Source organism: Miniopterus schreibersii, assembly GCF_964146895.1.
Source record: "Miniopterus schreibersii genome assembly, chromosome: 2".
NCBI classification, from domain to species: domain Eukaryota; kingdom Metazoa; phylum Chordata; class Mammalia; order Chiroptera; family Miniopteridae; genus Miniopterus; species Miniopterus schreibersii.
The window spans coordinates 180,469,328-180,491,818 of NC_138102.1; the positions used below are offsets into that span (position 1 = coordinate 180,469,328).

Consider the following 22,491-nt stretch of genomic DNA (forward strand, 5'->3'; position numbering starts at 1 on the left):
CCCAAGGGTGACCCACCGATGAAGGTGAGCAAGGTTTCTGCATGGGAGAAAGATGAGGCATGCTCAATGACCCATGTTGGTCAACAGAGGCCAGGTGCGAGTCCATGTAAGAGCATTACGGGAAGGATGGGGAATGGATGGGCCGAGTGGGTGGGCGGGTGGGCAGGTGGGCAGGCGGGGGCAGAGGGAAAAGGGATGCTGGATGGAGAGAGTGGATGGTGAGATGGATGGGGTGGAAGATGCATGGGCATGTAGGTGGGTGAATGGGTGGGTGGGAGTAAATGGGTGACTGGCTGGGGTGTAAACAGGGTCAGCGGGGGGGGGGAGTAAGTGGTTAGGTGACTGAATGGGTGGGTAGTAGGTCAGCAGATGGGTGGGTAAGGAGGTGGGTAAAGAGATGGGTGGAGGGGTAAGTAGATGGATAAGTAGGCATGTGGGCAATGGGTAGACGGATGGATTGGCAATTGCATCTGGGGGTGGATGGACCAGTGGACACTCATGAGATAGAGGACTGGGCAGACCAATCAATGAGCAGATGCATAAACTGACCAAAAGCCCAGCCAGACTTTGGGATGGAAAAGGTACATGCTCCCTAGGGCTGGGCTGGGCTGGGGGCCGGGGGCTGTGGCCAAGACAGCTCACTTGGCTCAAGGCTCCCACTCCAAACCTCACTGGAGCCTGCTGGGCAGCCACTGGCATTCCTGGGTCCCCCAGGGGGAAGTTCCCCTCTCTAGCTGTACCCTGCCCCCTTCGCCCTCACTCCACAGAGGACCTGCCCAGAAACTGCCTCCGTCCCATGCCTCAGCCCACCCAGCCTGCAGGGGTAGTTGAGGAGGCAGCTGAGCTCTGTGACTATGGCCTGAGGGGCCTCATTCCTCCAGGACAGGGGAGGAGATGGGGGCTCCTGAGCTCCAGGCAGCCAGTCCCACCTAGCAGCTCCCAGTCCCCAGCTGGCAGGCATTTGTTCTGCATTCTGCACGGTGATTACAGCTCTGCCAGCGTTAACCCCCGCACTCCTGTGCACAGCCGCTTGACAGGGGAAGGAAGGGGACCACAGGAAGTTGGGGGAGGAGGGAACCATGGAAAATGGGGACTGCCCACCCCCCTCATCCTTTACAGGGACGCCCAGACCCTCCCTTTCTCCCATTTTTCAGAGGGAAAAGCTGAGTTGGATCCTTAAGTCAGGAGTGGAGCCAACAAGAATGCAGCCTCCATAGAGAGGTACTCCTATCTGGAAATGAGGGATGAGCGCTCCTCTCAGCCTCACTTTTTACCCATCTGTGAAATGGGGCAAAGAATTCCTGACTCATGGGTTGCCTTGGGGTGAACTAACAGAGAGAAAGTGCCTGACACACAGTAGGAAGGTCCCCTGCCCAACCCCAGACCAGAGCTAAAGAGGACAGAGTGAGTGTGTGGCAGGCTGTGACCATTTTCCTTAAGACCGCTTTCTTAGCTCTCTCTGGGGCTCACAAGAAGTAGGAAATATCCACAAGTAGCTGGAATTACACCCATTTTATAGACAAGAAACTTGAGGCTCAGAGAAGCCAAGTGCCTTGCCCACCATCACACAATGGCCAGGGTTTGGGTCTCTGACATCACACCTTTGCCAGCTGCTCTGAGGACCCTCTCCGACCAGAGTGACATGTAATTTATCGTCTAACCCGATCACCTTTGAGAGGGAAAGGAAGTGCTATTAATAATTTCACCGGGACAGTAGGCATCATCTGGGATTGTCCTGGGCAAACCAGGAAGTAAGGACATCCTGCCGCAGTGGGCAGCTCTGGGCAAGTCACTTAATTTCTCTGCAAATGGGACATGATGGCAGCCAGTACAGTCCCAACGGGGCTCCCACGATGATTAAATGTGGTGATGCTATAAGAGGCCGTAGGGCCAGGTATGCACTAGATGCTCAACAAATGCTGGTATTGCCACTGCTATTAGTAGTCCCTGCCTCCGTCTCTGTCCTTCCTGTACGTTCTGTGCGCACACCAGAGCTTCCAGATGCACACGCTGCCTGCTGCTCCCATCCCTGCCTCGGTGAGGCTGCGCACCTGGCCCAAGCTTAAGCCCTCAAGACCCGGCCCAGTTCTCTCCCAGCCCTTGACCGTGCCCACCACTGACTGGTCCCTGCCTCTCAAGTGCAGCCCCCCTTCTCCCTCACCCATGCTCTTCAGCGCCTCTGAGACTATTCCCAGTTCTCCTGGGACAAAGCCTGACCCTAGGAAAAGAGTTCTGACGGACTGGAGTCTCAATCGTACCCCTGTGCCACTTGACCGTGCCCCTACCAGGGGCTAGAATTCTTTTACCTCAGTTTCCCCATTTTCCAGCTGTGCAAATAACCCCCTCCCTTGGTGGCCAGCACAAGGATTCAGGAAGACAATGAAAAAAGCCCAGCACTCTGTGAACAAACCGTGTCTCCTCCACCTGTGTGCAAACAGGGCTCCTGGTCCCCAGCCAGGTCCATGCTCAGGCCACTTCCTCCAGCCAGGCCTGCCTCCTTCGTGGGGATCCTTAGCTCCAACCCTTTGCTGGCACTGTCTCCTGCCAGGTATGTGGGCACTTCCACTGCCTTTCCCTCTGCCTGTGTACCGTTTACAACTTAACTCGGGTATCACCTCCGCTAGGAAGCCTTAGTGAGCCCCTCCCCTCTCCTGCAAGCCTGGTAGGGGTCTCTATGCAAGGACTGCCCCCAGGACTTCCTGCCTGTCCTCAGGGAGTTCACGGTCCGAGGGGAGGATCAGGAGAGAACAGAAGAACCCGAAGCAGGAGTCAGAGATCTAGCTCCCCTCCCAGAGGATGGCACAGGGTCCTGCGGACAGCAGACTCCCTGACCCTCAGGAGCGGGGTTGAGGGTGCTCTTAATAAAGCTTTCTGAACCCTCCATCTGAGGTGTGATCTCATTGACCTGTTCAGCAAGACTCCTAGGTGCTGACAGAGCAAAGAGCACTTAGTAACATAACATCTGATGCCTGCTTTTATCACCCCATTTTACAGGTAGGGAAACTAAGGCTCAGAAAAGATAAGTAATGGCCAGGGCGGAATAGGAAGGCGTGCTGTAGGGTTTCAGGGTCCATGTATTGAGACCACCACAACACACCTCTCGACCTGTGGCCTGCCATGGCCTGTCCCGGAGTCTGGCTCAAGTCTGTGTCTTGGCACCTGCGGGGCCTGTATAAGATGGAAAGGAATGGGTGGTTGGGAGAAAGGGAGTGGTCACCCCAGCTGGGGAAACTCAAGGTTTAAGCGGTCTCCCTGGCATTCAAGGCCTCCAAGGCCAAGCTTCCCGGTTCCCGAAACTCCCGCAGGAAGTGGCTGGAGAGGCCGGGAGCGAGTTATCAGGTCGGGGCGCCCCTAGACCACGCAGAGCGCTGGGGGGGGGGGGGGGGGGGGCTGGGCTGCAGATGACCCGAGTCGCCTAGCCCGGACAACCCTCACATTCCCTGGCTCCTCCTAACCCCGGGCGGCTGGCTGGAGCCCCCGCCACTCCCCCTCCCGCTCCGGCCGCTGCTCTGGGCGGCGAGCTGGGTGCCCGGGAGGGGCCCCGGAGGGGGCCGGCCCCGCCCGCGGGCGGGGAGGGGGCGGGGGGAGGGCGCGCGCCCACACCCCGCCCCCGCCCCGGAGCCAGCCCGCGGAGCCCGCGGCCAGGGCGGCGCAGACCGGCCCAGCCACTCTCCCAGCTGCGCGCCGGGACGCGCCGCCGCCGCCGCCACCGCGTCCGCTGTCGCCCCGGCCCGGGGGCTCGCGGGGAGAAGGTAACAGCGAGCTGGCCCGCAGGTCCCCGAGCGGGGGCGCGGGGGGACGCGGCGCCCGCGGGGACTCTGCACCCTCCTAGGCTCCCCGGGCTGGGGCGGGTGAGGGGGCCCGTCCGCCGAAGGCGCCCGGGTGCCAACAGGAAGGCCTGGAGTGCCAGGCGCGGAGCAGCGCGGGGGCGCTCCAAGTTTGGGGTGGTTTTGCCATGTTCCAGGCTGGCGGAGAGGGGCAGAGGTTTGGGGGGAGCGGTAAACTGGGTGGCAGAAGGAGGGGGCGAGCAGAGAGCCGTCTGTGCCCCTTCCTGCCCTGGGAAGGGAAGGAACGGGGAGGGGGCGCTGTGCCGGAATGAGGGCTGCTCGGGGCCGGCGCGGAGAGCGGGAAGTGGGGGGGCGCTGGGGGATGCACCGAGCACCCTGCCCCCTCCCCAACCGCTGCATTCCAGGCCGGAGCAGCGGATGAGGTCATCCCGTCCGGTTCCCCTCGGGCCCGCAGCGGGCTGTCCCCTTCCCCCCGGCGCGACCCTCCGCCTCTAACCCGGGGCCCCCGGGCGAGGTTTTCGGTCTCGAGTCTTTCCCGGACTTCCAATTCCGACGGCCCTCGAGATCCTCGCAAGACCCGCGAAGTTTGAAGCCCGTGCTCTAGACGGGAAAGTGGCTCAGAGAGGACAAGGGACTGACTCGGAGGCCACCGCGGCTCAGAAAGCGGCGCGGGGACCGAAGCCCGGCTCCGCGGGGGCTCGGCCCGCAGCCGCCCCGCCGGCCCGGGGCACGACTTGGCTCTCACTGGGGGTGCTGGGGCTAGAAGCGACTCCGCACGCGCGCACACACGCGCGCACGCTTCCCCCTACCGCCCCCTGTAGCCCACGGTGCGCCCCCTTACTAATCTTGGCCGGCTGAGATTGCAGACCGCTTGCTACTCTTTCCTGGCCTCAGTTTCCCCGTCTCCACCTTGAAGCGGCTCGCTTTGACGGGTCTGAGAAGCCAGCCCCCCAAGGAGTTAGCCCCCTATTCCAGGGCGCTAACCGAGGTCGGGGCCCGCCGCCCTTCGGGAGGGGTGGTGTTACCCAGCGGACACTCAGGGAGGCGGCTGTGTGCACGCGACTGCCTCGGGGACCGGAGGCGGCGCGGCCGGCACACGCCGCGGCCTGGGGGTGACTCCCAGGTGAGAGCCGCGCGCGGCCGCCCCCGCCTGCGCCTCGGCCACCCCCGCAGTCGGACCGGCTCCGGGCCCCCCCAACCACGTGGCTCCACAGCGGCCCCTGCTGGCCTCTCCTAGAACACGGTCCCCGCCTGGGGCCTCAAACCTGGTCTGTGCGGCCATTACCACCCCAGCGACTCTTACCATGTGCACAGGCCTGACTGTCCTCTGTAGGGTGAATGTAAGGACTCCCGGACCCCGAGGCTGCATGGTGACCAGGCTCGCCCAGGACACAGGCACACGGAATCTGCAGAGCTGAGTCTCCCGGTCCCGGACCCGCCCTTCCCATGCTCAGGGGCTGGCCATGGCCTCCTCCAGCAACGCTCCCTCACACCCCTGGAGTCTTCACCCTCCCCTGGCCTTTACTGCTGATGGTAGAATCCTGGGAAGTTCCCAGCCACTCCCCTTATTCTGTTCTGTGGCCTGGGGCAAGTTAATTCCCTTCGGTATCTTGTTTTTTCATCTGTAAAATGGATGTTGTGACCATTAGCAGGTAGTATTCCAAGGCTAGTGAGGGGAGGTCAGACTTGTGCGAGGACATCCAGAGCACACACCTGATTGCCAGCAATACCCTGTGTCAGCATCAAGTGCCAAACAGCTGCCACCTAGAGTCCCCGGAATGAGAGATGTTAGTATAAGGATGTTGGGTTTGAACCTAGAGCCGCCCTGCTCCAGCATCTGGGAGTTTAATCACAGCACCTTCCTCCCTTCCAGTGTTCCTGGGAGGGCCCCAGCCTTCTATGCTATTCTTGTTTTCCACGTGGGAGAAACAGGTCCCCAGTGTTAGTGTCCTGCCCCCTGCTCCACAGCATGACAGGGTCTCTCTACTGCAGTGGGCAGGTGGAGACCTTTTGGAGGTGCCCAGAGGCATTTGGGAGGTGAGATCATCACAAGATTGAGGCAGAAGCTGGTCTCCCAAGTCACAGTGGCCATGGGGGTTCAGTGGGAGTCCCTTTTGCTGAGAGAGGAGGGGCTGCTTCAAGAAGCCAGGGAATTGGAGGGATAGGAGAGAAGTAGGTGTGGCCACATGGCAGACACAGTGACCTCTTCACGTGGCATTTCAGAATGATCCCCCCCACCACAGTTTCTTACAGACAGTCATCTCTCATCTGCAGAGCAGGCAAGCCTGGCCTGTGCCATGTACCTGCCATGTGACCTTGGCCAAGTCCCTTCCCTCCAAACCATGGCTCTCCCTGTGAAAAGGGCTAACCCGCCACCTCTGAGGGGCTGTTGGAGAATCAGATGACATCACGTAATGGGTGGCCAACTGCAGCAGGACTCATAGCTACAGCAAACATTCCGCGGGGACTTCTTGGTGCCAGGGGTGCCAGGGGAAGGGATGATTCAGAACCGCCCCCCCCAGGGGAGGAGTTATGGTTGGGGGAGGGTCAGATGGTGGGAAGGAAAGAGAATGTAGTCAGAAAACAAAGCAAGCTTTGTTTTATTGCCTTCTTTGTTTTTATCTTGTTATTTAACCTATTTTGAATTTCAAATAACATTCAAAGGGCAGTATTGAGATTTTTATGCTTGGAGGTGGCAGCAATGTTAAAAAAAAAAAAAAGTTGAGACTCAGATCTCAGATCTAGGTGTTGGAGTTAAGGATCATTATCAGCTTTTATCAGCTGAGGTCCCAGGCCCGTGGAGGTAAGTGACTTGCCCAGGTCACATGGTGAGGCCACTGAATCGCACACTGACCCTCGCTCAGAAGGTAGCAAGGGGTGGTCGTTTAGCATGAAGGTTATCCTGTGGCACGAAGATCTCCTGATTAAACCGGTATTGATTTGGCACTTGCCATGCGCAGAGACCAAGCTGGGTGCTGGGAAGGAAGAAGGCAGGAAAATCCAGATCGGTGCCCCACCCTCAGAGCGCGTGGCCAATCTGGGGAGACGAGAGTCGGCTCCAGGAACCTGTCAAACAATATGAGTCAGAAGCTCTGAGTTCAAGTCTCGACTAGCTCTCTTCATGTGACCTTGAGCAAGTTTGACCCTTCTCTGGGCCACAGAAAAACTGGAGGTTGGACCATAGGCCCATAGATATCCTTTAGCCAGAACTTTCTATGATACTAGAAGGGATAGGGTCAGACCAAGAGGAGTTCAGAAAAAAATTGGTTGCGGGAGATTAGGAGCGGAGGGAGTAGGCAAGGGAATAGCTTTTGGTACCAGCCAAGCTTTTTCCAAAACTTTTTCCCTGATGAGACGACAAGGCTCCTACAAAACTGTGACAAACTATGACAAAGTTCTTTCCTCCGGGCCTTGTCAGAGCCTCGGGCATGCAGGAGACATCTGGAAAAAGCCACATTTGACCACAGGATCCTTTTCTCAGGAAGCACCTTGAAGGGGGAGGGTCCTTAGGAGCCTCTGTATAGGCTGTTGGCACAGCCGGTCACTGAGGTTCCATGAGCACCTCCTCCCTCCCGCCACTCTCACTGGAAGACAGTTTTACCTACGGAGAAGGGAGGTGACTTGCTCAACCGTCCAGCAGGAGGCAGTGTAGCTTAGGGTTCCAGGGACCTGGGTTTAGGGGCCCCGATTCTCCATTTCCTCCTGTGTAGCCTCAGGCAAGTCACTTCACTTCTTTGCCTCAGTTTCTCCCCTCTACTATAGTGCCTCCCTCAGGGCTCTTGTGTGGGTTAAATGAGTGATGAACATAAGTCACTGGCACTTAGTAGGCATTTAATAAATGACCATATACGTTGTAAGTGTACAGCTCTGAATTTTTTGTGCTCCCTCCCCATCAATACCTGCTCACAGGCAACCCCAATTCTGATTTCTATCTGAATTGTTCGGTTTTGCCTGTTAAGTTTCCTATGCACGGACCCACACAGTGAGTCCTCCTCCGCGTCTGTCAGCAGTTTGTCAGTGCCCCTGCCCCCATCATCGGTGGTCATTGTGCATTCTCTGTAGCTGATATTGTTTGGCCCCAGGGTCCCCGGGCCTACCATCACCTTCTGTCTTTCTTTCAGGTCTCCACCTGGGCAGGAGAGGGGCTGTCCATGTTTGAGGCGTGTCTTGTGCCTAATCTTTTTGGACAGAACATCTACAGCTGATCCCACTGGGCCAGGAGCCAGGCCTCAAGGAGAGACCATGGACCCCCCACAGCCTCAGCATTTGGGGGCAGCACCTTAGGAGAACAGAGGAACAGCTTCCGTCCACCCCTGACGCCAAGAAGAAGGGAACTGCAAAGTGGACCCGCCACCTGCCCCACGCCCCAGCTGGGCATGGACCAGCACCTGTGACCTGCCAGAGCTGATGCCGGGCCCCCAGGGAACCCGAGGACCCCCTGTCATGAGCCTGGGCAAGCTTTCACCCGTGGGCTGGGTGTCCAGCTCGCATGGGAAGAGGCGGCTGACTGCAGACATGATCAGCCCCCCACTCGGGGACTTCCGACACACCATGCACGTGGGCCGTGGTGGGGACGTCTTTGGTGACACCTCCTTCCTCAGCAACCACGGTGGCAGCTCCGGAGGCACCCACCGCTCACCCCGCAGCTTCCTGGCCAAGAAGCTACAGCAGGTGCGCAGAGTGGGGGCGCTGCCCCGGCGGATAGCTACCCCACAGCCAGCCTCGCCGGCTCCACCTGCCGTCTCCCCCATCATCAAGAACGCCATCTCCCTGCCGCAGCTCAACCAGGCCGCCTACGACAGCCTCGTGGTGAGCAAGTTCAGCTTCAACAGCAGCCCCGCTGCCTCCACCGACGGCCACTCCAGTTATGGTGAGGGCCTGGGTTGTCTGCCCGTTTTTCAGATGTTGAGACCCACAGGGTTCAATGGTTTACCCAAGCCTCCAAGCGAGCTCTTTTCCCCGTAGTAGTTTGGTGTCACCGTGGAGGTGAGGCCCAAACCCCAGGCCACGGGTGGGGAGGGGTCAGGTGGTGGGAACCAGCCCACTCCCTAAAATACACTGACAGATCTGGACAACCACTCACAGGGACAGAAGCCAGGGCCCCCTGCCCTGGGGGCGGGGAGGCGGCTGCTGCCGGGCTCCGCTGGACAGCTCACCTGGGAACCAAGGTTCCTGCTGCCACCTGGTGGCCATTCCCTGCGCTGCAGCCCTTGCCCCACGACAGGCGGCTGCCTCTCGTGCTCCCCCTGCAGGCCGCTGCTCAGAACCCCCTGAGGGCTGGCGCACAGTAACACCGCTGTGCCTCAGGCTGTGTAGCCCTGGAGCCAGGGGCTGGACTTTTGGAGGGCATCCTTTGAGTCTGTGACTTCTATGCAGTCGGACCTTGGCTGCTGGTTTCATCCCTGCGACCAGCCCATACTTTGTGGGTTCACCCTTCAGCCATTGGCCACTGTCATGGGAGGAGACCAGGGGCCATGGCCAAGTTCACAACGGGAACTGAGAGGAGATCTGGGCTCCAGGATGGGTTCCACCACATCAGACTAGCCCTGGGCGAGCCCTTCCCTTTTGAGCCTCACTTTCTTCCTCTGTAAAATGGGAACGAAGATTATGTCCTTTGTCAGCTTCCAGGGTTGATGGGAGGATCCCATGAGAGACTACAGGCTTCCCTGCATTGGAAAGAAGGGACAAACTGAGTCCAGGCTGGGGAGAGACTTGCTAGAGAGTACACATAGCAAGTTAGGGTTGGTCCTACCTCTCCCCTCCCCAATTGCTGGTCAGGAACCCCAGCTCTGATCCTGCTCCCCATTTCTCTTCTAGGCCTGGACTCCGGGTTCTGCACTATCTCCCGCGTGCCTCGCCAAGAAAAGCCTCGTGACCAAGACCGCGACAGTTCCTTCCCCTCTGAACCTGAGCTTCGCCGCTCTGACTCCCTCCTGTCCTTCCGCCTGGACCTCGACCTTGGGCCCTCTCTCCTCAGCGAGCTGCTGGGGGTCATGAGCCTCTCTGATGCCTCTGTAGCTGAGACCCCAGCCTCAGCCCCTGCGGAAAACCCCTCAGCCCCTGCAGCAAACCCTCCAGCCCCTACTGCAAACCCCCCAGCCCCTGCCTCAAGCCCTCCACCCCGTGGACGGTGCCCCAACGGGGTAACCACTGGGTTGGGCCCAGTGGCTGAGGCAAAGGCCAGCCTGGTGGGAGAGTGTCCCCGTGCACCTGCTGACATGGCCCCTGGCAGGCACTGGGGAGCAGGCTGGAGTGGCAGCCGGGGCAGCCGCCACTATACTGAGATGGATGCTCGGCGGGAGCTGGTGAAGGTGCTGCCTCAGGGCCGGGCCTCTTGGGAGAGCCTGGATGAAGAGTGGGGGGCGCCCCAGGCAGGCAGCAGGGCCTCTGTGCCCAGCACGGTGCAAGCAAACACCTTCGAGTTTGCCGATGCCGAGGACGACGAGGTCAAGGTGTGAACCGCTGGGCACAGGCCCAGGCCCCTGCCCAGCCTCAGGCCACTGCCCGTGAAGAGCCCAGGGGCAGAGCCTGCCCCTCACCTGACAGCTGGGTTCTGCAATGATAGGTGGGAGAACCTAAGTTGCCCCCGAACCCCCCACGCCTCTGCCGGACAGACATGGGAGGAAGGCCAGGCTTGTTCTGGGACCTGGCTGTTCCCTGAGGGCCCTGCCGAACTGACCTGCTTCCCCCACTGCCACTCTGGACCCAGTGGCCATTCCTGCGGCCCCGCCCCCACTGGCTGGAGGGCCCAGCCTTACAGTGCCGCCTTTGTGCTGGGCAAGCTGTCCTTGCGGGGTGGGGGATAGGGAGCATATCACACAGGGCCTTTGTCTCCTCCCAAAGGGACCGGCTGCCCCAGCTCACCCTGGAGCTGCCCCCAGCAGGGTCCTGCTGCATCCCTGAGCCCCAGCCCTCACTAAGGCTGCTTCCCCAGCATTCCCAGCCCCACCCTCACTCGTCCCAGAAGCCTCAAGGTAAAACCAGGTGTGATCTCCCACCTTCCTGCTCACCCCAGACTTGCCTCTGGGTCCTGATTAAAAATGGCTTTTTTGATAAAAGGTGTTCTGCAAGATGTCTGGGGACCTGGGAGTACAGTGTCAGCTCCACCTGCTTAAATACCCTCAGCATTGGGTTTGGAAGCCAAGGACCCCCTCAGGGCCCCCAGTGAACAGAGGGGCCGAGACGGGTAATGAGTAACCAGGCTGGAATGAATGTTCTCGAGATAAGAGACCCAGGTGGGAGCCCTTATCTGCAGTTCCGGGAACAGCCCCTGGCCCAGGCGCCTGGAACCAGTACCTGCCTCTAATCCCACGGGGCAGCTTGGCACTTGCCCTGGTGATAACAGGGGATAGGTAGTCAGGAGTCAGTGCTTAGAGGTGTTTGGAGGTGTGTCCCAACCCCAACTTGGTAGTCCTATGACCTTGTGCCTCAGTTTCCTCCTCTGTCTCATGAGCATTAAAACGCATGGGGAACACGAACCACAATTTCTGCCACAGAAAGACAGGATAAAGGTGGATTCTGAAGTTTGGCCTTAGCCTTGGGGGAGGAAAATGGGGCCAGAGGGGCCAGAGGTGGGGAGCCAGGGCCCAGGGGCCATGGATGCCCCGTGGCTGGGAAGAAGCTTGGGTGAGGTGCTGCGAGCTCAGGCTTGGGGGAGGAGCTGTTGAACCCACCCAGCACGCTCAGGTAGCTCTGGCTGCTGTGGCCCAGCCTGTTGGGAAAGGCCAACTGACGCCCGCCTGGCAGCTTCACCTTGAATTTGTCACTCAAAGGTCACGGTGAACTGCAGTGGGAGGGAGGGTGTCAGGGAGGCAGGAGGCACCCTGAAAATGGGCCAAGGCAGTGCCCGGTGCTCGGACAGTGCCAACACTGTCTAGGCCAGGGTTCCCTGCCACCTGGGCTCTCCCTTTGACGTTGTCCTCAGGCCCCTTTTCCTTCTACCTCACCTTGGCGTCTGACCCTGGGCTGAAGCACAAGTGATCTTCCGGTTGCTCCTGCCCCCAGTTGTTGCCGTCCAGAGTTGCAGACAATGGTGGATTCACCAAAGCCCGGGTTGAAATGCAGGTCCAGCTTATCTGTCCCCTGGCCCAGATTAATCACAAAGCTGCCGGGGAAGGGGTGACAGGTGAGGATTAAAGGCCAGCCTGGGTAAAACAGCTTAGGTCATAGGCTCTCAGTTAACCACAAGCTGGAAGAATCGCCGGAGAAAGGTGTTTATTGAGGTCTGTGCCTTAAAACAAAGCAGGTGACATGGTCAGGCTTGGCACTAGAAGCACAGGACTAAGGTTCTCTGCAGGAGGGGAACTGGTAGTGACAGTTTCAGGAATTGGGAGTGTCTATCCTGGGGGAGAGAATTTTGTCCTTAGCGATCTGAAGACCTATTAAATTTGGCCATAAACAGCCATCAGCCTAAGGTGGGGAGCTCCCTGTCATTAGAAGTATGCGAGCAGAGGTTGTGTGACTTCTTGGTAGGGTCACCACAGAAGCCTGGGTTAGACCTTCAGAGTTCCCTGAGAGTGGGCGTTCTGAGTCGTGGGGTGCCTTCACTGGGAGGTCTTAGACTAGAGGTATCCCACTTTTCTGCAACCTTCAGGGACCCAAGTAAGAGAAAGGGGTGAGTTTTCTCTTGGCTTCTATCCCATGCACCTGCCTCCCCCCCCCCCCCCCCCATGAAAAGGTGATGGAGGTCAATTCCAAGAAATGCTGACGTGCTACACACACAGGAGCCCAGGGCTGAGCTGTAACACACACACACACACACACACACACACAGGAGCCCAGGGCTGAGCTGTAACACACACACACACACACACACACACACAGAGGAGCCCAGGGCTGAGCTGTAACACACACACACACACACACACACACACACACAGGAGCCCAGGGCTGAGCTGTAACACACACACACACACACACACACACACACACACACACACGAGCCCAGGGCTGAGCTGTAACACACACACACACACACACACACACACGAGCCCAGGGCTGAGCTGTAACACACACACACACACACGCACACACACACACACACAGGAGCCCAGGGCTGAGCTGTAACACCTCTCCCCACCCCCACCCCACCCCCTTGGATCGATGTATCCGCTGCCTGCAGAGAGAATGCAAACGGGACCACTTGGCGCCCCCTGGTGGCTGCCCCTGATCTAACGTGTGTGAAAGGCTGGCCGCCTGCCCCTCGGCTGGGTAAGGAGGGTGGTGTCCCTGAGGGTTTGGGCTTTCTGTAGAGGCACCAGACCCACAGGGGGCTGGGCAGAGCTCCAGGAGCTTCTCCACGTGCCCCTTCAGTGTCTGCTGAAGCCTAGGAGTAGAGCATGCGGCCTCGGCTGCGAAATTCTCAGGGCCCTCACTCCCAGGCCCTGAGGGCAGGCCCTGAGGGCAGGGGCGGGAGCGAGCAAGGGTTAAGAAAGGCCGGCTTCCCCCAGCTCACTCTCAGCTCCGACCCTCTCACTGGGCTGCCCTGCCTGCCCCCACCTTACGGGCCTGTTCCAGGCCTGTGGACAGTCCTCCCCCTCCCTCTCCCCGCTCCACCCCACGCCCCACCTTCCCCCTTGCTCACCTGTCAGCAGCATCGGCAATCTTGCCCTTGATCTTCAGAGTTGTCCCCAACATATTCATAATCTCAAATTTCCCCTGCACCAACAGGGAAGCAGCCCCCACAGCATCAACCACGCGGGTGCCCAGGTGCTTGTCATGAGTATTACCCCATCTTGGCCTGGCCACATGTCCCACTGCCCACATGAGGGTGCAGAGCTGGGAAGGGTGAGAGCCAGAGTGCTCTGGTTGAGGCTTCCCAGAGCCCCCCTATTGCCTGTTTTGCTTTGCTCTCACCCATCCCAGCCTCACTAGAACAGCTGGATCTAGAGATAGAGGGCCCAGCTGAGGGAACCTCAGTTTATGACCATCTGCGAAATGGGTAGAGTGGTCCCTGGTGACCTCACAGTTCCCAAACGTGTTCAAGTGATGAAGGCCCAGTGCCCTCGGCAGAATCCCCCAATCGAGGACATAGTTTTTAGTTCCTGCACGAACTTGGAGTCAGTTTACTAACCGAAAATGAATATATCAGAGGCATGCAGTCTCAGTCCACCTAAAACTAGGAATCTAGAAAACTCCAGAAGTCATATGTATGAAACATCCCTCCAAGTCCCTCTCCCAACCTCACTTTCCTCATCTATGAAATGGGCTCATTTGGTTTGTTCATTGGAGACCAGTTGCAGTACTGTCGGAGGCCCTGAGGTCAGCAGCAGCCACCTTCAAGCTGGTTGGGAGAATTCGAGACTGCGTTTGCTAAGCCCCACATGTAGCTAGGCCTGGCACAGACAGGCAAACTGAGGGGCGACCGTCATTGTGGCTACTTACTGTTATCCAGGGTCAGGGGTGCAGCTGGACAAACAGGGATGCCTGTGGGAAGGCACCGGCCAGCATCCCTGCCCCCACTCAATAAAGTCTGAGGCCCGGAGGGAGACAGGGAGGCAAAGTTGGGGCGGGGTGGAGGCAGGTATCAGTGGTCCGCATCTAGTGCCCGCTTTGCCCCCGACTGGCTGAGTGACCTGGGGGCCAGCTGTGCCTCTTTCTGGTCCTCGGTGCCCCATCTGTAATATATGAGACTTGGCCTAGGTCTTTGGAGAAGGCCGAAAGAAAGGGGATGGGTGGGGCGACCAGGGGAAGAAGAAAGTTGGGAGAGTGTCTGGGCCTCAGAGTCCCTCCCTGAGAGGCAGAGGCTCATGCCTCCCACACCGGACCCCTCCAGTCTCGCTCACGCTCAGCATCCCGCCTGTACTGGCCTGAATAGTGTCTCCCAACAAAGCAGGTCCAGCTGGAACCTGGGGCTGGAACCTATTTGGAAACTGGGTCTTGGCAGGTGCAAGCAGGTTAGGATCAGGTGCTATTGATTTAGGGTGGCCCTAAATCCAATAGGACTGGTGTCCTTATAAAAAGGGGAATTGGGACCCAGAAACCCAGACACAGAGGAGAAAGCCACGTGAGGACGGAGGCAGAGACCGAGAGCTGCAGCTACAAGCCAAGGACCGCCACAGATTGCCGGCTACCACCAGAAGCTGGAAGAGGCCAGAAAGGATCCTCCCCTAGAGTCTTCAGAGAGAGCGTGGCCCTGCCAACACCTCAATTACAGACCTCTAGCCTCCAAAACTGTAAGAGAATAAATTTGGTATGGCAGCCACAGGAAACTAACACACCATCTAATGCTCAGAAGAGGTGGTCTGTGATCCAATTCCCCAAACGCAGGACACTGCGGCTCGGAGAGGGCCAATGACTCATCCAAGGCCACACAGCAAGCTATGGCATAGCCAGGTTTGCAATCAAAGAATCAAAGAGTCCCTAGCCTGTTTTGCTTAGTGGTTAGAGCATCGGCCTGTGGGCTGAAGGGTTCCGGGCTTGATTCTGGCCAAGGGCACACACCTCAATTGCAGGCCTGATCCTTGGCCCTGGTCAGGGTGCTTGAGGGAGGCAACCAGTCAATGTGTCTCTCTCACATCCATGTTTCTCTCTCTCTCCCTCCCATTCTCTCTGAAAAGCAATGGAAAAAAATATTCTCAGGTGAGGGTTGAAAAAAAGGAACCAAAGAGTGTCCATCCACTCAACCCCCTGCAATTTACAGATTATGACCTTGGACAATTTAATCTCCGAGCCTCAGTTTTCATCTTTATAAAGCTCAATAGATGTTAGCAGTTATTATTACCACTGTTAACACCAATGGGCAGCCCTAGCCCGGTAGCTCAGTTGGTTAGAGCATTGTCCCAATAAACCAAGGTTTCGGGTTCAATCCCCAGTCAGGGCGCATACAAGAAGCAACTAATGAATGCATAAAAAAGTGGAATAACAAATTGATCTCTCTGTCTCTTTCTCCCTTTTTCTCTCTCTCTAAAATCAATAAAAATTTTAAATAAGAAAATTTAAAAACTATATCACTGATGAACAAACTAAGACTAGAGAGGGAAAGGCAGACTCAGCATAATAGTGGAGGAAGCAGAGAACTTGGATGCCAAAGGGCGGTGGAGACCAGCTGTCCAACTTCCTCACTATACAAATGGGGAAACTGAGGCCTGGAGAGGAGAATAACATTCTTCCCCTTGCAACCCCATCTCCATTCAGGCAAAGATGTGGATGGCAGAGAAACCAACATCCTCACCGACATGGTGGCAGCTCCCAGAGGCAGCTCTTGGTGGCTGCCGGAGGCCTGGGCTCAGGGTCTCACCTCCGGTCCAGTTTATATCCTAGAATACTACGCATTAACTCCCCCAAGGCCGTAAATGGGGACTTTGGGCCCTTCTTCCCAGGTACCCAGAACAAACAGACAGGAGACTGCTTAGCAGGCCCACCCCACCCAGCCCAGAGCATCCTCCAGGCCCCTCCAGCCCAGCCTCCAGGAGACCAAGGGTTAGAGCGGGACTGGGGGTCAGGAGCCCAGCGCTTCTGTTTCCTCCCCCACCCCATGACTTTTCTGGGTGTACATGTAAGTTGGTTTTCTTAATGTTTTTATTTACTTTTTAGATAGAAAGGGAAGGAGAGAGAGGGAGAGAGGAACATCGATCAACTGCCTCAATCCAGCCCCCAACCCGGGCATGTACCCCGACCCGGAATCGAACCAGTGACCTCTCGGTGCAGGGGATGACGCTCCACCACCTGAGCCACACTGGCCAGGGCTGTACATGTAAGTTTTAAAAGCCATACCTGGTGGATTCAAAGAAAATATCTAGAAGATTCTACAACTAAGTGTTAAAAGTGGAGAAGGGAGAGAGGGGGCTGAGGTAGGGGCCTGCTGGAGATTTAAACGCTTGGCTCCTTACTTCCATTTCTCTGGAATCGACATGCTCACCACAGGCAGTTCGAGCTATTAATTAAGAAGAAAACCCTCACTGGCCACGCCTCCCAGGAGGAGACCTGCTTACCCGGTTGGCACATTTCCTTCCGTTGGCGGCTGTCTACGGATTTATATCCTAGGCCCCCCTCCGTCTCTGCACCGGTCGATCCTTCCTTCAGCAAACATTAAAACCCATGATCTGTATTCCAGGGCTGTATTTAAATGGCAGTGAAATATTCCACCTTTCAACGGCTAACTGTATTTACCCAACTTCCTCTGCTGAACGCTTACATCCATCCGAGATGTCCGCTATGAAACTGCTGCATTAAATGCATTTGCACATAAAGATTGACAGCATCACAACAGCTAATTTAGGGCGGATTCCCAGAGTAGAATTTTCTAGAGCCCTGGTCTGGCGAGCCCGAGCCTTTTCCATTAGAGCTGGCGGGGCCCGTGGGCGGGGTGCGGGAGCTGGCCCAGCGCAGGGCCCGCCTGGGCAGGGGCCCACGGTGGCTCGGGTGGCTCGCTGCCCGGTGCTTACACACGACGCCACCTGCAGTCCCCCGCGCCCCAGAGAACAGTGGTTTCCGTGCCTTACCCACGAGGAAATGCATTCCTTCTGGGCCTTTTCCCAGGGCCCTGGCAGAGCCCGAGCAAGATAAGGCGTTTTCAAATGCTTCATACGGGGAAGCTCTCCAAGCACCAGAAACTACACATGAAAAGGTGGTATTTTTCTGATTATAAGAGTAATTCTAGCTCACTGGAGGTTTTGGAAAGTGCACAAAGTGAAAAGAACTTAAGAGTTTGCTTGTTTTAGCCCTGGCTAGTTTGGTTCAGTGGTTAGAGCCTTGGCCGGAGGACTGAAGGGTCCCAGGTTCAATTCCGGCCAAGGGCACGTACGTGGGTTGCAGGCTCCACCCCCAGCCCCGATCGGTGTTTCTCTCTCTCTCTCTCCCTTCCACTTGTTTTAGAAAAAAATGTTTAAGGACAAGGAACATATTTCTGAATTGTGCACTTTTCTGTGCAAATGTTTTACATCAATGAAAGGTTTTTAGAAAGAAGTAAGAAGGGAGGGAGGGAGGGAGAACCCACATCTCTACCCTTGCATCTCCAACTTTATTCTCTTAATAATACCTACCTTCTGAATTTCACGAAGTGCTTTCTCCAGCCCTTGTCACAACAAGCTCAATAAACTCTCAAGGTGACTTTCATTATTACTCCATTTCTGACAAAGAGCAAAGGTGCCCAGGATGTATACACCTAGCAAGTAGCAGAGCTTGCCTTGTCTGCCAACCCATTGCTCAGATGACTGTCAAGGCGTGTACCACTGCCTCCCTTAGCAAAAAGAATATCTGACCGACGGGGCATGACCTTAAGTCCTTTTGGTAGTGGCAGCTTCTGGGATGGCCCCTGCTATTCACACCCTTGTACAACTGGGTCCCCTTGAGTGTGGCTGAACCCAGCGACTCTATTCTAACTAATAAAACACTAGGAGATGGCGAAAGTGACGGTATGTCACTGCCAAGAGTTGGTTACAAAAAGACCGTGTGCTTGCTCTCTCCCCACCCTGTCACATTCCTGCGTATATTCTCTCTCTCCCTCTCTCTGCCCGGGCTGTGGAGGAAGCCAGCCAGCCAGCCATGTCACACGCAGTCCTATGGAGAGGTCCATGTGCCAAGGAACTAATGTCCCCAGCCAATTGCCAAAGACCCGAGGCCTGCTGACAGCCATGTGAGTGAACTTGGCAGTGGATGTCCCGCACTTAAGCCTTGGGGTGGCTGGTGTAGCCAACACCATGATTGCAGCCTTCTGGAGAGCCTGAGCCAGAAGGCACCCAGCTACATCCCATCCGGGTTTCTAACCCACAGGAACTATGAGAAACATGTTTCTTATTTTAAGTCCCTAAATTCTGGTTAATTTGTTCCGCAGCAACAGATAACTAATATACTTTGCCAAGCAATTGCTATCGGAAGCTTGGTGGGAAAAACAATATTCATGAAGGCCTCTTGGCTAAAGAATTTGCAGTCCATGAGTGTCCCTAGACATTCTACTATATTGATCTTTTTAAAGAACCAGCTATTTCTTTCCTTTATGCTTTTTTTTCTTTTAGTGTTTCGCTTCTTTTATTGCTCTTTTTCTAGCTTCCTAAGCTGCATGTTTTGCTCGTTAATTTTTCACCTGCTCTTTTGACTAATTAATGCATTTAAGGTTATAAATTTTCCTCTGACCACCACTTTGGCCACTTCTGATAGGTTTTAAGATGCTCTCCTCAGTATTCCAAACATTACCCTTGAATCAAGCTAGATTATCAGAAAGTTGTTCTCAGCACAGAGTGAGTGTTTAATAAATAAATACTGAATAGCAATAATAATATTAATAGGCTTTGGGGAAGAGTTGGAAAGTGAAACATCAATAATACAGGACTGGCTAAGTTAAGGATGCTATGAAAATATAAATGAACTATTATGCAGCCGTCAAAAAGCACATTTCGGGGGGCCCTGGCCGGCTAGCTCAGTTGGTCGGAGCATTGTCCCGATACGCAGATTGCAGGGTCGATCTCTAGTCAGGGCCTACGCAGGGGGCAACCGGTGAGTGCACAGAGAAGCAGAACAATGAATCGGTGCTTCTCTCTTTCTCTCTCTTCCTTCCTCTCTCTCTCTCAAAAAAATCAATAAATAATAATTTTTAATCACAGTTTTTGGAGACCCTCTATGGCCATGTTCCTTGCTCGTGGTACAGTGTGAAGGGAAAAGGCAGCTACAGAAGCAGGTTCCCAGAACTTCATGATGGGCCCTCACTGATTGCACATGAGGCCCCCAGGCTGCACTAAAGGACGACAGTGAGGGACAGCCATACAAAGCTGCTGGCGTGAACACCTCTGGGTGCCAGGAAGGACATCGCCTAGCTGGCCACACAGGGCCACCCTCATGTAACACAAACGCACATGACTTTATTCAAATGCATGGGATTGAGGACGCCATAGAAGAAAAGCATAAAATACACGCAGGCCTTAAAGAGACCAAGTCTAGCGGGGAGACCAGCTTGGGCGCAGGAAACGACTGGACAACAGTCCACTGCGCCCCAGTGGAAGCCCAGGCTCCCGGGGCCGGAGGGAGTCAGTGAATGTAAAGACAGGACTGGACTCCTGCTTCCGCCGCTCACCAGCTGCGTGGCCTCAGGCCCAGCTGGTTAACCTCTCTGGGTTCGGTCTCCTCCGTAAGCTGAGAACAGTAAGTGTTGTGAGGGTTCCGGGAGCTAAAGCCTGGTGTTTTGTTACAAGTTAACAGATGATATTTATTATCCTTCCCAGGAGCCCAGAGTTCCACCTGTGTGGCTGGAAAGGGGGCAGCTCGCCCCACCTGGCGCTGCACCTGAGCCCTCGGGCCTGTGGAATGTTCTTCTCACAACCTCCCAGGGCTCCACTGTGACTTTCCTGTGCCTGAGGTACTTCTGCGTTCATGCCCCCCCACGAAAAAATATTTCTATATTACATATACACGTACATACACACACATATACAGAGTGTCCCCCAAAATGTATGCACGCTTTGAGTGATTATAAAGTCAGTGTTTATTAACATACAGTTCATTTTCAAAATTAGGTGAGTTATCAGCTGTTAAAGTGTATATATAGTTTTGGGGGGCACCCTATATATAATTATATTTTAAAACTGCATTGAATGAATATATTATTGTTACATGTTAAGACATTTTCTTCAACCTAAAAGTTCAGTTCATTTTGTTCTTCTGATTTTCAAGACATTAAAACACTTCAATGGCCCCTAAAGTATCCTGGGCCCAAGGTATCGCGCCCGCTCGCTGCACCTAATGGAAACAGCCTGTGGCTTCCTGTACCTGCTGCCCACCGGCCTCCTGCTGTTGGGGGACTTTGGCCCTGAGGTCTCTGATATCCCGGCCTATCTCCTTTCCAGTCCTTTTCCTTCCGAAGAACAAACAGATCAACACATGGGTCATATCCGCCCTGCTCCCCTCCCAGCTCACCCCTCCCCAGGGAGGCAGGTGGGCGGCATGGGAAGTGCTGAGGTTTAGGATTGAAAAGGGTGAATGTCAAGTCCTCGCTGTCGCCTACAAGCCAAGCAGCCGTGGCGAATTCTTTGAACCTCAGTTTCTTCATCTGTGAAAGGGAGCTAATAATAGTGCCTTCCTCATGGGGGAGTATGAGAATTTTTTTTAAGTTTTTAATTTAAAAAGTTAACTTATGTAGCATGTGGGGCACATAATAGATGCTCAAAAAATAAATAAGTAAAATGTATCCTTCCTTGCTTCCTTCTTTTGGGAGAGAACTTCTAAATGGGTAACAGTTTCACCAGAGATGATGAAGGCAGGAGCCCACGCAGACACTTGGAGCGAACTTGCAATGAGCAGCAGACAGGACCAGCATCCCAGGCCTGGACTCGGGTCGGCAAGCACGCTCCTTCCCCTGCCCCTGGAGGACAAGTCTTCTTGGGCAGCCGGTGTCCAACTTCCCGGAGCCAGGGGATCCTGGGACCAGATCATGGGGGAGCGAGAAGAAAGATGCCCGTGACAGCCAGATGTACCAGCGCAAGGGGGCCAGATGCTCACACCTGCCAGTCGGGGCCTGTCTCTCCTGGACAGGGCTGGGGCTCAGGATCTGTGCTTGCCAGTCTCCATGCAGGTCCAAATCCCTCCTACTCCCAAAGTCTTCCTTCAGGTGTGTCAGCCTCGGGCCCAGGGAGGCCTTTTTCTAGGGCAATTCACGTAACCTCTCTGGGCTTCTGTTTGCCCATCTGTAAAATGGGACCTGGAACTGTCACGCCTGGAAGGGTAGATGTGACCCTTAAGGAAGAACATATGTGAAGCGCTGAGTGCACTGCAGACCCATGTCCAGTGCTGAAGAAATGTTCACTTATGAAGTATCATTTTGAAGCCTGCTTGGATGTCCGGCTGCCTGAGCGGATGCCCGGCCCTGCTTCTCCAGCTCTGCCCAGGTGGCCGTCTGTCCTTTTAGAGACCTTCCCAGAGCCCTGGCTTCTTCGCCCAGTCCAGGGATCTTCCTTGTTTAACCTGATCGCCAGGTTTGGTGGCCCCACTCTGAACCCTAGGTGCTGGCTGCACGCCCAGCTGGCGTTTCTCCAGGATCGTGTAGGTCCCCTGGAGCTTTGGGTCATCCTCGCCTCACCTAGAGCTGGAGAGAGGCCTTGAGGTAGGAAGGAATTTGGGGGAGGAGGGGATGGGCCACAGCCACTTAGCTGTCCTCCGCCCCTGCCCCACAATCCTTCCACCGCCTGTTGAGGTCTCTGTAAAACAGAAATGATGGCACCCTGCTCTCCTGCTCTAAACCCTCCACGCCCTTAGAACAAAATCCAAACCCCTCTTGGCTGACAAGGCCCACCTGACCTGGCCCTGTCCACCTTGCAGCCTCATCTCACCCGCATGTCCCCTGGCCACACTGACCTCTCTGTCCCTTGACCTCGCTAAGCTCGCTCCAGCCTCAAGCCTCTGTCCGTGTTGTTCCCACCACCGAGAACTCTTCCCCAGCTCTTGGCTGGACCTTCTCGTGTTGGTCTTAACGCAAAGTGGGTGGATGGTGGATAGACGGGTGGTTGGATGGTGGGTCAGCAGCAGGAAGCACTCATCACAGAGCCCAGAAGGGTGGATATTTTCAAAGGCTCCAATCTAACGACACACAGGGCCCCATCGCTCCCTCCTTGCCCCCCTCCAGCATATTATCTGGGCCCTTTGGACAAGGGAGTCTCCTTCTCAGGGTCACACCTACCTGCACACACACTTGGTGCTGGGTGAATTTTCAGAAGAGACACCCATCCGCCCTGCGGAGGATTTGGTTCCACCCTTGGGTTGTAATCCAGGTGTTGTTTCC

General features: G+C 55.9%; 2 protein-coding genes across 2 annotated transcripts; one reads left to right on the forward strand and one right to left on the reverse strand.

Annotated features, from left to right (window-relative positions):
• The first annotated feature begins 3,637 nt into the window (after positions 1–3,637).
• CDC42EP1 (CDC42 effector protein 1) lies at positions 3,638–10,842 on the forward strand. Its single transcript, XM_081129206.1, has 3 exons — positions 3,638–3,752; positions 7,910–8,658; positions 9,606–10,842. The coding sequence occupies exons 2-3, from the start codon at positions 8,196–8,198 to the stop codon at positions 10,244–10,246; spliced, it is 1,104 nt and encodes a 367-aa protein (XP_080985332.1). The 5' UTR covers positions 3,638–3,752; positions 7,910–8,195; the 3' UTR covers positions 10,247–10,842.
• A 248-nt stretch (positions 10,843–11,090) lies between these two features.
• LGALS2 (galectin 2) lies at positions 11,091–15,966 on the reverse strand (the record flags this gene model as incomplete). The annotated part of the gene is given in 7 exon segments (XM_081127833.1): positions 11,091–11,120; positions 11,424–11,553; positions 11,555–11,571; positions 11,735–11,807; positions 11,809–11,892; positions 13,372–13,565; positions 15,961–15,966. Coding segments are annotated over 7 exon segments (534 nt in total).
• Between the last annotated feature and the right edge of the window lie 6,525 nt (positions 15,967–22,491).

Excerpts from the sequence above, each read along its gene's own strand:
- CDC42EP1 (XM_081129206.1), top strand. The coding sequence starts at position 8,196 with ATGCCGGGCCCCCAGGGAACCCGAGGACCCCCTGTCATGAGCCTGGGC. Across the intron at positions 8,659-9,605 it reads CGACGGCCACTCCAGTTATG|GCCTGGACTCCGGGTTCTGC; the intron begins GTGAGGGCCTGG and ends TTTCTCTTCTAG.